The sequence below is a fragment of the Panicum virgatum genome, chromosome 9N (genome assembly GCF_016808335.1).
Source record: "Panicum virgatum strain AP13 chromosome 9N, P.virgatum_v5, whole genome shotgun sequence".
In the NCBI taxonomy this organism is placed as follows: Eukaryota; Viridiplantae; Streptophyta; class Magnoliopsida; order Poales; family Poaceae; genus Panicum; species Panicum virgatum.
Window position 1 is genome coordinate 12,644,377 of NC_053153.1, and position 15,127 is coordinate 12,659,503.

General features: G+C 51.2%; 2 protein-coding genes across 4 annotated transcripts; one reads left to right on the forward strand and one right to left on the reverse strand.

The window, feature by feature from the left end:
- Positions 1-2,295: 2,295 nt before the first annotated feature.
- Positions 2,296-8,655, forward strand: LOC120692796 (protein NRT1/ PTR FAMILY 2.11-like). The gene is made up of 3 exons (XM_039976180.1): positions 2,296-2,611; positions 2,714-2,931; positions 6,887-8,655. The coding sequence occupies exons 1-3, from the start codon at positions 2,338-2,340 to the stop codon at positions 8,285-8,287; spliced, it is 1,893 nt and encodes a 630-aa protein (XP_039832114.1). The 5' UTR covers positions 2,296-2,337; the 3' UTR covers positions 8,288-8,655.
- A 308-nt stretch (positions 8,656-8,963) lies between these two features.
- Positions 8,964-14,310, reverse strand: LOC120692797 (protein FLOURY ENDOSPERM 6, chloroplastic-like). Of its 3 annotated transcripts, none has more exons than XM_039976182.1 (9): positions 13,646-14,306; positions 13,515-13,562; positions 13,299-13,417; positions 12,296-12,493; positions 11,980-12,218; positions 11,033-11,178; positions 10,799-10,946; positions 9,476-9,536; positions 8,964-9,394 (listed from the first exon to the last, which is right to left on the reverse strand). In XM_039976182.1, exons 1-9 carry the CDS (start codon positions 14,155-14,157, stop codon positions 9,390-9,392), a joined length of 1,476 nt encoding a protein of 491 aa, XP_039832116.1. In that variant the 5' UTR covers positions 14,158-14,306; the 3' UTR covers positions 8,964-9,389. The 3 variants fall into 3 exon arrangements, with proteins under 3 accessions (XP_039832116.1, XP_039832115.1, XP_039832118.1); XM_039976181.1 differs by having other exon boundaries at positions 9,465-9,536; positions 13,646-14,300; XM_039976184.1 differs by lacking the exon at positions 10,799-10,946 and having other exon boundaries at positions 9,465-9,536; positions 11,113-11,178; positions 13,646-14,310.
- Between the last annotated feature and the right edge of the window lie 817 nt (positions 14,311-15,127).

Here is a 15,127-nt window from a genome sequence, read left to right on the forward strand (position 1 = left end):
GGCATCACAAGGTCAGACAAGAGGGCCCCTGCCACAAACTATCTTGTCAATTCTTCCTCCATCACGCACCGTTTCCAAGCACTGTTCCTTCATGAATGCATGAGATACGCATACACATATACTAATAGTACACTGTCACTGACGTGATAGGCTTGCATATCATATCCGGTCAACGTTGCTTCTCCCATCTTCACACCCTAGATCCAGGAGGGCAAAGGCAGCACACCACAGCATGCGTCTCCACTATTATTAATCTAATTTACATCATAATAACTTAATAAGAGAAAAAAAATTCATGTCACGTTTGTTAGGTTGATCCCTAACGACTGAAGCACCGATGGATGATTAGACAGATTCAGCATGGGATCGACGCCACCTAAAACGAGAGCACTCCCCCCTGGGGAGGATCATGTGAAGGAGCCTTTTGAATTATTATAGTCAGTGACCAACCATGTGGCCGATTCATGCAAACTGACAGAGACGTCTGAACAATTTGCAGAAATTTTAAGGCTCCCTAATCAGCTCCGGGACGAATCTATCGCAGGACCTTCTGCCCGGGCGATGGAGCAAATGAGCACTACTGGTATACGTGCATCCCGCTCTACACAAAAAGGAAAGGGAACCCCCATCTGCATAAAGTGAGAGCTTAGAGAGGTTGGTTGGTGGTGTTGATGCAAAAAGATTCAGTTCAATCGAGTGTCATCAGCTGCATAACAATCATGCTCGTGAGCAGGTGGTAAACAATGCATGAAGCCAGACCGGCACTTAGATTCCAATCTGAGCGAGAGCAAAACGAGCGATTAAATTAAACCGCGGATGGTTTGTGCAAATTCAGAAATTCTGCTTGTTACCTCGATTCAGCCCTCTGTCAGTTGCAGCAAAGATTAAAAGCAGCAGCATGTCTGCCTGAACTTTCGTAGGGGGCGGCGACGATCCGAGTTAGGCAAGGTGTATTGTTCGACCCATAACTTTTTCGAGGGAGACAGGGAAGGGGTGGGTACCAAAAGAGACGGCATCGCTTTGCGTGTTTCCATGTGCCAAGGAACCTCAATAATGCCTGGCCTATCTATCTAGCTCCCTCCCTCTCACGCTCAGTTTGCTCGCCGCTCGCCGGACGCAGCCGTGCTAACAACTTCTGGCTCGCCGCCTGTCTCCCTCCGGGACAAACAGTCTCCAACAACTACCAATGCAATACGCCCCCACGATCCATGCACCAAACCCGGCCGCTCTGGTCCAGACGTCCAGTGATCCTTCGATCCAAGTTGGGGGCATCCGGTTGGGCGTCTGGCTGGAAAGGTCAATGCCATCGCTCCCTCTCGCTTTCCTGGTCTTCTACTCTTCTGCCGATTCTCTCTCTCTCTCTCTCTCTCTCTCTCTCTCTCTCTCTCTCTCTCTCTCTCTCTCTCTCTCCTGTAGTCCTGTCAATGTCGTCTCACTCTCACCAGAAGATAGGACGACAGTTTGAGAGGAAATTCAGGGTTTGCCCAGTTGTATCCAAAATAATTTACTTCCTTTGTCCCTGCTAGAGAAATGCCTTTCAGAGCACCAAGTGGTGGAATAACACTCGAATGCTCCCGCGAATCTCCAACGGTGAAAGTGTAGTGTTGGAAATACTTACAAGAAAGCAGATTGTCGAAACATGATAAGGGTCAAACACGTCGCTAAGCAGCACTGCTTCAGAAACCTCACAAATGCATCCAAAAACTCTACCACACAAGGTCCTTAAGTTTGTCGTGGAGCATCATCCATCTATGCAAATTGTAAAACTAATTGACATTGTCGTATAAATCTCAAAGCCAAACCACCTCATTTTTTTATGAAATAGGAGGAGTTTGCACCCTACTGGTTATAAATTAAAACCAAACTACCTCATTATGATAAACAAATCTAAGATCTCCGATTTCTAATTTACGAGTTTATAGACCTGGATGACACTCCGCGGGAGCGATCCATGCTCTTCACTCAACTGCAGGCTTACTCGCGACCAGTCAGTGACCACGACGACAGGGACGGCGGCACCACTTGGCCACCCACTCGGCCAAGGAATTTCGCCTTGCGGGCGACCACCATACCATACTACTACGTGCAGCCAGCCATGATCAGCTTCAGATCGGCCCAGCCCCGACCTCACCCGCCTCCTCGAGTCGCTTTCAAAAAACTAGGGATGGCATGGCAGCATGAAGAAGCTGGTGCGCAAGATCGCCAGCAGGGACCCGGACGTAATAAAAAGTTGAGTCAGGGTGGCGTATGGAAAACAAAAAAGAAGAAGAGAAAAATCCCCAGCTGCCCCCCGTGACCGACTGCCGTTGTGCTGGGCCTTTTTATAAGCCGGTAGGCATGATGCTCCTCTCATTACTGACAGGCGCCAGAGACCAGAAGCAGCAGCCACCAGGGGCAGGGGGCGCGCTCGTCTCCCCCGGGGAAGAAGAAGAAGAAGCAGGCGGCGACCGGGCGAGAATGCGTGCCGGCGGGCGGGAGGACGAGGAGGCGTCGCGGAAGCTCAAGAGCATGGACGTGGACAAGGCGGAGAACGGCGGCGGCGGCGCCGGGGAGGAGAGCCCGCGGCCCGCCGTCAAGTACTACGGCTGGAAGGCCATGCCCTTCATCATCGGTGCGCGCTCTCTCTCCCCCCCTCTTGCTGGCGTCGCGTCGTGCGGCGGCGTGTGGTAATCCAATGGTGGCCTGGAGGCTGAGATGGGAATCGCGGCGGCAGGGAACGAGACGTTCGAGAAGCTGGGGACGCTGGGCACGTCGGCGAACCTGCTGGTGTACCTGACGCAGGTGTTCCACATGCGGAGCGTGGACGCGGCCACCCTCCTCAACGGGCTCAACGGCACCACCAGCCTGGCCCCCATCATCGGCGCCTTCCTCTCCGACGCCTACCTCGGCCGCTACCTCGCGCTCGCCATCGCCTCCGTCGCCTCCCTCATCGTAAGTACTGGAACAACCTTGCTCCTGTCGTCCTTCGCTTGCCTGCTTTATTTATTGCTCCTCGCCGCCGGATTCGCGGTGGTCTGGAATCCGATTGCTCGCTGGGGGTTGACCGACTCGCCGCCGCGCGCGGCCAGATTCAGTTTCCACTTGGCCATTGGAGATGACGGTGGTGGGGTTGGTGGCCTCTGGAGATCGATGAGTTGGACTCAGTCTCCAGCCGCCGAGCTGTTCTTCCTTTGTTTTCTCCCCCCACCTCCCTTTAGCCGCTGGAGACGACGACGATGGGCGGCACATGGACCGAGCGCCCACGTGCTCGCTCGCCGGCTCGTGGTCACTGCTACCTCCAGAGAATTTCTTTCCCCGCCTCCTCCCCTTCCCAACACGAATGTAATGTACGTGGGAGATCTGGGAGGCGAAGAAGTAATTAGCAGCACGCCGTGCGCGCTAATCATGGTGTCAGCACGAGGCCGGCTGTAGCTGAAGTTTCAGGCCATTTACTGACCGGAAGAGACTTGAAGCTGCACCGCTCCAGAAGTCCAGATCCGGCGGCGAATCCTGCTGGTTAGTTCGAGTGCGAATTTAGGATTATCATGAGTGGTCTTTTTAGGTGCGGTGTTTGAAGTTGTCTTTGACGCTAATTTAGGCGGAGAGTGTACGGAGGAGCAGCTACCAAACCACGCGTCGTCTTAACGGGTCAAATTAGTGGTTGGATTACCGGTGGTGTTGGAGGCACGTCGCCGGATTTCTCCCACCGATCAGTGCTGACGGGTTCAGCTCACGTAGTAGCAGCAGTACTGCTACTACCAACATCTTAGCACATTTACTTATTCGCCCACCAGGAGACCATACGCATCTCCCATGCGTAGCATAGCAGCATATACGGTTGTTAGGATTCCACCTCTTTTTCATTCCAGTCCGCAGAAGCTTCCATTCCATGCTGCATGCTGCTTGCTGCGTCTTTTGCCAAAAAAGGAAAAAAAAGGGGCGCAAGATAATTATTTTTTTTAATAAAATCAGGTGAAGATAATTAGCGAGACCAAGCAAATTGATTCCTCTCACACCCAACACGGTGCCGGAGCCAAAATATCGTAACTAGCATTAACTAGCTAGCATTAGCACTCCACGCCACACATAACCCCCACGTAGTTAGCCTGTACTAGGTTGTAGCCCTGCATTACTAACATGCATGCTCTCTGTCCTTTAATGACAGAAAGCGCATGCGTGCACATCCATACCAACCAAGGGGCAAATTAAACTAACCTAAAAGAGTTGCTTTTAGCAGGGGACACATGATTAGCGCCGCGCTAACCCGTATTGTAGTGCCCCTAACTGTCCCACTTTTTTATCCCCTGGGCGCGCATGCGGCTTGCTAGCTAGCTGCCACCCACTACGTTAGTAGCAACGATGATTGGTGCTACGACACCTGCTGGTACTATGAGACTATGGGTAGAAAGATGATGATGCCCCAGGCGCCCAAAGCAAGGTTGATTTTACTCATGCAAGCGGGATCAAAATGGTAACTTTTTTCTGTAAAAAAAAAAGCGAATTGGATCGCCTTGCGTCGCCGTGCAGCGAAGTGGACGTGTCCCCGTCCATCCTAGTACTAGCTAGCCAGATGTTTACGCCTCGTCGACCAAACGAATCATTCGTTTGGATGGATGGATGGGTTCTCGTCACTCACGCACCGAACGCACTACACCTGCACGCCACCCGCGACGCGAGGCGCGCAAAATGAGCAGCCGCGCGAGTGCGACACTGCGACTACCAAGTGCTGTAGGAGGATTGCACAGCGGAGCCACACGTACAGTACAGACCTGAACCCGGCCGGCAGACCTAGAGCTAGTAGCCAGGTAACGACGCTCGGCAGGACACTGCAGCTGGGGATCCGTCCTTACACCACGCATGCTGACTGAACCGTCACAAGCCGACACGCGCGGCTGATCCTTCCTTCCCCCCGTCGCCGCCGGCGGCGCCCTTATCCGATCCGGCCGGACAGGCGGCGAGGCGCACCAAACCCGTCGCCACAAGTCGCGCAAGTGGGCGGGGACACCGGGTGGAGCCGTCGGAGATGGGCTCGTCGGTGGAGCTGCTTCTCCGAAGTGGCGGCCGCCTGCTGGTTGCTGCCGCCCTGCCGTGTGGTGTGCGCCGTAGTGCGCGGTAGCCCTGGACGCTAGCTCCATCACTAGAGGCAAATATCTCCGGCGATCCCCTGCTTGCCGATGCCGAAAGCGACGGGTCTCTCTCGCACCCGGACCGGTACGTGGGTAGATCGATGATGCCGGAAGCAGGACATCAGCCACGAACGCTGCCGCACTCAGGTCCCTTCACCACCACCTGAGAAACCTGGCCACAACTCACGGGCGCCAGCCACCACCGCGAGCTCATCCCGGTGAGATCCGGGGGGCTCTTTCGCGCGGCTCGACAGGGAGAGCAACTCCCACCCCCGGGGGTAGGATCGCATCGTAGTCGCAGCGCTGCGCCGGTGTCGGTCGGTTCCCCCTTCCACTCTTCCAGAAACGTTCGTGTTATGGGTTTGCTTTGCTTGCTGGTGGCGTGGTGAAGCTCCTGGTCTGGTCCCCCACCGGCCGCCGGGTGTGATGGTGGAGTGGGGCAGCCGGGGTTGGGGGATGCGGGGCCACGATCGAGACGAGGGCGGCCTCGCGCCGCCCGGGGGGTTTTGTTCGCTTGCGACGCGCCGACGCGCGTGCGCGCTCGCTCGTGTGGAACGGTGGGAAGTGGGCGGGGGCCGACACGACGCGCGTGGCGTGCCGCGTGCGTGGTGCCGAGCGAGCGGTGGCGTCGGAGCCTTGCACGGCAGGGGTGGGTGGGTGGTGGGCACTTGGGGGCAGGGCGTGTCGGTGTGCTCCGGCGGCGGCTCGGCGCGCAACGTGCGGTGGGAACGCGTGAGGGGCTGTCTGGACACGGGACCCGGGCAACGGCTATACAGCAACGCGCGCGCAGCCGGATCACGTGATGCGGGCCGCCACGATCAGAAACCAAGCTTCCAACTCCCCTGGTGCCATGAATCAGGCGGTTCTCATGTCGAATCGAGAGGCCGCCATGTGTATGGGTGGTAAAGGGCCCAACATTTTGAACTAGAAAATCTAAGGATCGGGTCCTAAAAAGACCGGGCTCTAAATATATGTATTTTTGAACTAAAAATTTTAAGGACTTTATTGGGCTGTGAAGAGGTCATTAGGGCCATGGCCCATTACCACCCCTAGCCATGTGCGGCCGGATGGTCCGGCCACCTTGTCCGTGTCCGTCGGCGTTGAGACTGCCAGCTCGCGCTGTAGCCGCACGATCGCAGAGCGGGGAGACGAGATGGAGCCACCGGGATTGACCCACTTGCTCGTTCTGTTCGTGGGCCGTGACACTGGGAGAGCAGTACACAAGCGTGCAGGTGCAGGTCGCCTACGATGCAGAGCCGATGCCACGTTCAGATCGCCACCATGGTCCATTACAATTCCCCGTGCAGGAACATGCCGTGTCGCCGTGTCGCCTTGCTCTGGAGACTGCAGGGTGGGCGGTTTCAATGGGCCACGGGGGAGGATGAGGATGGGTTGGGCTCGGGCCGAACCAAAAGGAGATCGAGAATGGGCCTGGCCTGATCATGAATTCCATCACACGGATGTCCTCGGTGGGTCATGAGCCCAAGCCCATGACCAAAGTGATTGCCGTAAACCACCTATCCCCAAAGGCCCAAACTCGTCACTTTACTCAGGTTTTGCGGTACCAGTCGGGTAGCAAGTAATCTGCTTCCGTTCAAAAAAAAAAAAGTAACCTGCTTCCGTTCAAAAAAAAGAAGAAGAATCAAGTAATCTGCTTGACTGCTTCGACGCATGGGGAAATCGTGTTTCTAAAGTGTTCAAGATTTTTCTTTTGAGTGTTCCCTTCCCTCCTATTTCCAAGTCGGTTTGCTCACCTGTTTCTTCCATGCATCATCGACCAGGGGATGTTCCTGCTGACGCTGACGGCGGGCGCGGACAGCCTGCACCCGGCGGAATGCCCCGCGGCGGACGGGCCATGCGGGAACAAGGCGTCCTCGTACCAGCTCGCGGTGCTCTTCATGGCCTTCGCGTTCCTGGTGCTGGGCTCGGCGGGCATCCGCCCCTGCAGCATGCCCTTCGGCGCCGACCAGTTCAACCCCCACACCGAGTCCGGCCGGCGCGGCATCAACAGCTTCTTCAACTGGTACTATTTCACCTTCACCGCCGCCATGATGATCTCGGCCACCGTCATCATCTACGTCCAGAGCAACGTCAGCTGGCCCATCGGGCTCGGCATCCCCACGGCGCTCATGTTCCTCGCCTGCGTGCTCTTCTTCATGGGCACCAAGCTGTACGTGCGGGTCACCCCCGAGGGGAGCCCCTTCACCAGCGTCGTGCAGGTGCTGGGGGCCGCGCTCAAGAAGCGGTCGCTGAAGCAGCCCAAGGACCCGAAGCAGGACCTCTTCGACCCGCCGCACACCAGCGCCATGGTCACCAAGCTCGCGCACACGGACCAGTTCCGGTGCCTCGACAAGGCGGCCATCGTGGCGTCCCCCGAGGAGGTGCGCCCGGGCGGCGCCGCGCCGGCGGACCCGTGGAGGCTCTGCAGCGTGCAGCAGGTGGAGGAGGTGAAGTGCCTCATCCGCATCGCGCCGGTGTGGTCGACGGGGATCATCTACTACGTGGCCGTAGTGCAGCAGTCCACCTACGTGGTGCTCGGCGCCCTGCAGTCCGACCGCCGCCTCGGCAACTTCCACATCCCCGCCGCGTCCTTCACCGTCTTCGCCATGCTCGCGCAGACGCTCTGGATCCCCTTCTACGACCGCCTGCTGCTGCCCAGGCTCCGGAAGATGACCGGCAAGGAGGAGGGGTTCACGCTGCTCCAGCGCCAGGGCATCGGCATCGTGCTCTCCACCGTCGCCATGGTCATCTCGGCAATCGTCGAGGACAGGCGCCGCGCCATCGCGCTGAGCCAGCCCACGCTGGGCACCACCATCACCGGCGGGGCCATCTCGGCCATGTCCAGCCTCTGGATGGTGCCGCAGCTCATGGTCCTGGGCCTGTCGGAGGCGTTCAACCTTATCAGCCAGATTGAGTTCTACTACAAGGAGATCCCCGAGCACATGCGGAGCGTCGCGGGGGCGCTGGCCTTCTGCAACCTGGCGCTCGGCAACTACCTCAGCGGGTTCCTGGTGACCATCGTGCACCGGACGACGGGCTCCGGCCGCAACTGGCTGGCGCAAGACCTCAACAAGGGTCGGCTCGACCTCTTCTACTGGACCATAGCCGGCATCGGCGTCTTCAACTTCATCTACTTCGTCATCTGCGCCAGGTGGTACAGGTTCAAGGGGACCAGCAACTGATCGCCCTGGGGAGGTGGATCATCGTCATCGCACGAGTGCAGACATCAATGAGCTCTGAGCTATGTGGTGATGGAGACCTGGTTGGTTGCTTGGTTGGGTAATTATGTCATGGCCTTGGGAGAGCATGAGAAAAAAAAAGCGTGAGGCCCTGATAATTAATTTGTGAAAATTTGTGTTTACAATAGTAGTTGTTCGATTATGCCTTTTCTTTTTGTTTATTGTAATTTTGTTACTGCTGCTTTCATTTGGATCTATAGGCTGATGAAAGAGAAGAAAGAAACAAAAGAGTTGGTTTCTTGTAAGTGGTTAAGCAGAAGTATAAATGGATGTCAAGATTAAATGAAAGTTCAAGCTCGGTTCCTAGCTTATGATTGCAATTTGCAAGCACATATCCTTCAGTACGTACCACTAACCTGAATAAACGAATGCCTCCAAAGTTGTGCTGTTATCGGCCTCCATGCTGTCCACCTGATCAGAGTTTAAGAAGAATATTACACAGCACACATAATCGACAGAGATGAAACTGAACCCGAGATGTGTTTTACCTTGGCTGAAGAACAACTCTTCCCACGGTAAAAGCAAGACCACTTCAAGCAACTCCTGACATTGGATTTTGAATCCTGCAAACGTATATATTACCTCGACACTGCAACCCTTGCAAGCAACAATTGAACACTTCCAAGAATAGACCTGGAACAGACCGCTTTTCACAGCATATGTACACATACAAATTTGTTACACAAAATGAAGGTGAACCAACACCGGGGAAGAGGAAGAATGATGGGGAGAAAAGAATGGACAGCTACTTTCTTCTCCTATCTCAACGGGGTGACACATTCCGACAACACCCCACTGTTTATGTTGTACACAACTATCTAAAAGTAAACGAAATCACCAAAGGCAAAGCTGACTAGTTACAAGGAGGGAAGGATCTAATCAGTTGGCATCAAATCATGTCGAGAACGATCTAGGCAACAATCTACAAAAATGCTATTAGGATGCAGCCTCAAGTCAAGTGACAACCAGAAGGTTGTTTTCATGCCCATTGTTGTACACAGTGGGACGCAGAGGATCATTCTTCCAGACACCATCAACAATGAACTTAATCTGAAGCAGAAATGGAAACAGTTAGTGGACATAATGAAACAGATAATTAGAGTAAAGGGCAGGCAATTACCTCATATCTACCTGGGTACAGCTTCAGGTTTAAGGTGAACATGCCTCTTTCTGATGTTCTTTCCAGCTTTCTCTGCCAACACATATAGTTAGATAATAGGGTCGGTTGGATCCATGCCACTCCAATTTCACGAAGTTGGATTTCATGTTGAAATCCATGCCATTGAGTGGCATGATTTTCAACGTGAAACCCAATTTCACAGAGTTGTGGTGGCATGAATCGAATTTTCCCTAGATAATAACCCTTTGAAGTGAGAATATAGTGATGATTATGTACACAAGAATATTATCTTTCCAATATAAGAATATTATCATGCAAGAGTTACATATTGTGCCAGTGGATATCCTACATCTAACATGAGTTGCAAAAATCGACTTTGTATTCGTTGCATGAAAACAGGATCAAGCTATGCCTTTTGGATCAAAGTATGCTTTGGTCCTTGCAAGAACAAGGGCAATATGGATTGGTGAACCTCATTCTCATTGAACTCAGCAAGATTATACCACACATACTAACCATTACTCCATTATGAAAAGGCTAAAAATCCAGCACAACTATATAAAGATCTATTGTCCTATAGATAGTCCATGCACATAAGCAATTCAACTGCTAATCACCAATAAACAGCACATATTTTTCATTATAGAATGTGACCGAAACAGCACTACTATGCACTATCATGACAAGCTCACTTTTTGTTGGCACACGACCCAAAGCAGATATGCATATAATGCACTCATAAAGTTAGAAGTAAAAAGAATCTTCCAGATGAAAATATAAGTTGTTTTGGACACTGACACAATCTACAAGACAGAACTTTGACTAAAAATTTATATGGAAATGTCATATTGAAAATAAAGGGATTAAAGTACTTTTCATGATGCATCTACTAACATCAATCTTGTGTTGCCAAATTGTCAATCTACCTAACTCACTGCGTATTAATTTTGCTGCATTCATTAACTCAGCAGGTTTATTTTTTTTCCTTTTTTAGCAGTTGAAATATTCCTATGAAGTAGGATTGACATATGAACATGCCAGCCATACAAGTTTTCAGGATGCAATTTCCATTTAAGAGTCTGTAACAACTGATCATGCCTGAGCTTATTTTGTGATGTATTGACAACTATTAATCACACATCATACACGGTGCTAGCAGTAATTGCATTGATGGCACCCATACGAGAAGCAACATAGTTTTGCATCATTTCTTTGACACCCTTAAATTTATTAGAATAAATTCAATAAAATACCAATGAGCAGAGTAAATATCTTGTAATTTATTAATAATTTTAATTTCTAAGACAAAACAGAAGGTTGGAGTAGGTATGTACTTGACTTGTCCAGCCATCAAAAGACCCAACCAATAAAACCTCTGAAGCAGGATTGGCCCACATGATACAAACAGTACGGAGCTCACTCAGGGCCTTCTCAACTTCATCAAGCCTCCTTTGTTTATCTTCAATTATTTTGTTCCTTTCACTAATGATGCCATAGATATTATAATAGATTAAGTTGGAGGGAATGAGATGAAATATGAAGCATAGATGATTAATTTGAGGGTATACATTATCTCAAGTGCCATCTTTCCTTCTAATACAGCTATTTTAGCCCGTATTGATCGTAGCTCCTCTTGAGCTTGCATTACCTTTGTTTCCTCAAATTCCCAATCATCAGAGATATCACCAACTACAGTTGCTCCATTATCATTTGACTGGAAAAGGAAACAATGAAGCCGATTTATTCAGAAATACAAGAGTAATGCCATAATATAGATCAAAATGAGAAACATCTCAGTGATGATAATTCAGGATGGTTCCTCTTGTTGGTGTATATGTGAGCCCATGTATAGAGGCCCATCTAGAGGCCCATGTATAGGATCTATATATCCCACCCTTCTAGGGTTTGGAGGAATACAAGCCATTATTCTCTCCTACACCTCTGTCATCATTTGGCAACAGCAAAGCTGGATATTGACAGTGACAGACAACAATGATAATGTCTCTAGAAACACCAACATGAATTCCATGATTATTACTGACAGGCAATTTGATTACTGTGCCTACTACTAACGGTAATATATTTCATAAAGCTGTAAAAGTCAACTCCAACCAGAAGTGAATATAACAAAACACCCAACATGGCAAGGGAGGATCGTCTAGTGTCTACTGCAATCTTTTTCCTCAAACACGCAGGAGAACTGCATATCATTGTATTGATAGAATAAGTGTTTACTGCAATCATTGTACACCTGCTTGCACTATCTTCTATTGGAAATATAGGTATTTATGATGATGTCATCATTTACAGTGCAAAGGATTTGAAGGTACTCTTTATGTCTAGAGCAAGTATGAAGAAGGCAGGAGTCTTTGATGGTAATATATAAAGCATATCAAAGCAGTGGATTCATGTGATTAAATGCTACTAAAAACATAACAATTTCAGAACAAGAAAAGAAAAGTGTATGGAAGTAGCACTTTAACAGTAACTATATAATATGAAGACATATACACACCATATTTGATAAAACTTTGTCAAATCTTGATCTTAACGTCTTGAGAGCAGCAGATAGGTCCAATTCCAGACTCTGAAGACGATAATGTATCTCATCTCTTTCAGAGTCTACACCATCACTAGGATAATCACTTGCAGCCACACCGTTGGATGATCTGTGAAAGTCATTTTGCACCAATGCAGTGTCTAGTTCATCATATTGAGATAATCGTCCACTTCCAGTTGGTAGGACCTCAGCAGCTGCAGTAATTAAATATGTCAACAAGTAATATCTAACAACTATGATGCAGTATAGAAGAATAAGATGAACAGACAACCTTCAAAATCAGATAAAGCACCCTTCCTGAGGGTCCATGTTTTCCATGCATCATTGCTCGAGTTCGGTAAGGTACTGTTTCCATCTAGCATTCCATTTTGAGACTGAGATCCATGAACACTTTCATTCTCAGGTGTACTGGGTTTATGACTGTCACCAGCCACACTACTACTGGGAGTGCTGCTGCTGCGAGCCAAAGCTGCACATATGCAACATAGTTGGGTCAACTTATTAGTTCAACGTACAAAAGAAGAATACACAATGGTCAAAAGTGAAGACAGAAGACCACGAGCATAGTACTAGCTAAGCTAAATTGGTTGTTTGTACTTTGTAAAGCACTTGCAGGCAGACTGAAACTAACTGCTTTGAATTCGCTGATGGTTCAAAGAAAAAGTTAACAGAACAAAATGTTTTGCAAATAGACAAAAGATCAATCCACGTCGATGGTGTGTGAGCAAATATTAACACAATCACCAATGATACGATGGATCACAGAATAACGAACAATTGTTGTCATTATTCCATTTTCACTTAGCTGACAAAAAGGTATTTTGTACACTGTGTAGCCTTAAATGGACAGGCGACAAGTTGTTATGTTATATTTGGTTACACGTGTAAAACACAGTTTGTTTAGATAATTTTCTACTAGAGACAATATTAGGAGGCTCCCGCTTTAGAAAACCATTCGAACTAAAAAAAAGACAGCTTGGATTAACCCTTCATGGTGCAATCACTGAATTCCCTGACACTTCCTTCGTGTGTTTTCCATATTTTTTTTGTAAAGCAAGGAGTAGCACTAAAAGAAGCCAGCCACAACAACTACCACTATGCAACTACGAGCTCCTTGATACACAAAAATCAAACGGGTGCAACAGAAATTTCTCATGTACTCTAAAAGAAAGTTTCTCAACCATTGGCGATTGGCTAAGAAGGTACTACTACCACTGCATAACTGGAAACAACTTATGTTCCTGAAGAATTCTGAGAATCAAAAACCCACATACCAACGTTGTCACTTGGGCCTTCATCTCGGGCACTACTCCGTGGGGGTGGCCGCGCCCGCTCCCTGTCCCTCTGCAACCTGGTGAGCATCCCCTCGATGCCTGTTTTGAACGTGACCTCCCTGCAACCAACCAGAAGAGCACAACGGCCATGATAAACCAACAGACAGATGACGATAGCAGTGATCAAATAGGCTTTGAGCTTCAGAAGGCACCCACTTAGTCTCCTCCATCTCTGGCTGCCGCCCAGAGGGTGACACCTCCTCCCTGCAACGCACGCACCGAAATAATTCAGCAAGGCTTGGAGCGACAAGGGCACATCGGAGCACAGAGCAATTCCAGTTACCGACCACTCGGAGTCATCCGCCGAGGCCGGCGCTAGGTCATCGTGGTGATACGCGCCCGTGTCGGGCGGGTAGTTAGGGTGGCCCCCGGCCGACGAGCGCGGCGCGCCGCCCGCGGAGGACCAGCCGAGGGAGAGCCAGCCCCCGCTGGACGCGACGGCGGCCGCGAGGTCGGCGCGGCCGGCCGCGAAGAGCTCCTCGCAGGTGGGGAACGCCCCGGGCTTGGCGGAGCGGCACATGAAGTCGTAGATCGCCTCCTCCAGCTCCTCCTGGCGCCGGGCGCCCGGCGCGGCGCCATTCGCGGCGCGCTGCTGCTGCTGCTGGCGGGACGGTGGCGGCGGCGGCGGAGCCCGCGGCTTCTGCTGTCTCGGGGCGTCGCGGTGGCGGCGGCGGTACGGCCGCCTGTAGGACGCGGCGAGCGGGGCGGGCGGGAAGCGGCGGCGGTGGAAATGCGGCGGGGACGGCGGTAGGGTTAGGGGTGGGATTGGGAGGAGCAGGGAGGGGAGGAAGGGGCGCATCGCGGTCGCATTTCTCTCCGCACTCCCGGCTCTTGGGCGCGGGGAGGAATTGAAGCGCAGAGGAGAAGAGACGAGGCTAGAGCGCGACGCGACGGGAGGAAGATGAGGAGGGGACGCGCAGGCAGGACCGATCGCTGGCGAGCGAACCAATCCCCGCCCAGAACCTGCTTCGCGCCCGCCCAGGCCCAGCCTTCCCGGGTGCGTTGTGCTGTGCTGTGTGCAGGGTTTCCCTTACCGTGGGAACCGGTCCGGTTTGACCGGCCGGTCCGGTTCCGGACCGGCCCAAATTTAAAATTCAAATTTTAATTTAAAAAATAAAAAATTCCTAAAAATACTTCAAGGTGCGACGAATCTAATGGTGTCAAAATTTCTCAAAAATTCATTCGTTTAACATACTTTTCAGGCATTTAAAGTTAAAACAAAAAAGAAAAAGAAAAAATGAGACGGCCCATTAAGGCCCACTTGATAAACCGGTCTAACCGGCCGGTAAACCGGTCTAACCGGCCGATAAACCGGTCCAAACCGGTTACACATGCGATTTTAAATTTGGATTTGAATTCAAACCGGTCAAACCGGCCGGTAAACCGGTCAAACCGACCGGTATACCGGTACGAACCGGTTGAACTGAGTTTTTTGAATTCAAATTTGAATTTGACCGGTTTCTACCGGTAACCGGTCAAACCGGTCCGGTTTACCGGAACCGGAGTGCTCCGGTTTGGGGTTACCGGTTGGGAAAAAAAAACCCTGGCTGTGTGTCGTCTGCCTCGAGCCGCGCCTGCTCTGGCTACAGCCTACAGCCCACGCCCCCGCGCGCGCTGACCCACCCACCCGTTGAGCAGCTGAGCGAGTGGCTCTCCGCTCTCGTCATGGACGCCGCTCAGTCAGGGTTAATAATCCCGACCGGTCCGGTCAAACCGCCGCCCTCCGGTAGCGGTTTACCGAACCGGTTTGACCGTAAATTGGTGGAAAC

Excerpts from the sequence above, each read along its gene's own strand:
- LOC120692796 (XM_039976180.1), top strand. The coding sequence starts at position 2,338 with ATGATGCTCCTCTCATTACTGACAGGCGCCAGAGACCAGAAGCAGCAG. Across the intron at positions 2,612-2,713 it reads GGCCATGCCCTTCATCATCG|GGAACGAGACGTTCGAGAAG; the intron begins GTGCGCGCTCTC and ends TCGCGGCGGCAG. Across the intron at positions 2,932-6,886 it reads CCTCCGTCGCCTCCCTCATC|GGGATGTTCCTGCTGACGCT; the intron begins GTAAGTACTGGA and ends ATCATCGACCAG.
- LOC120692797 (XM_039976181.1), bottom strand. The coding sequence starts at position 14,157 with ATGCGCCCCTTCCTCCCCTCCCTGCTCCTCCCAATCCCACCCCTAACC. Across the intron at positions 11,179-11,979 it reads ACAAAGTTTTATCAAATATG|TCAAATGATAATGGAGCAAC; the intron begins GTGTGTATATGT and ends TTCCTTTTCCAG. Across the intron at positions 10,947-11,032 it reads AAGATGGCACTTGAGATAAT|TGAAAGGAACAAAATAATTG; the intron begins GTATACCCTCAA and ends TGGCATCATTAG.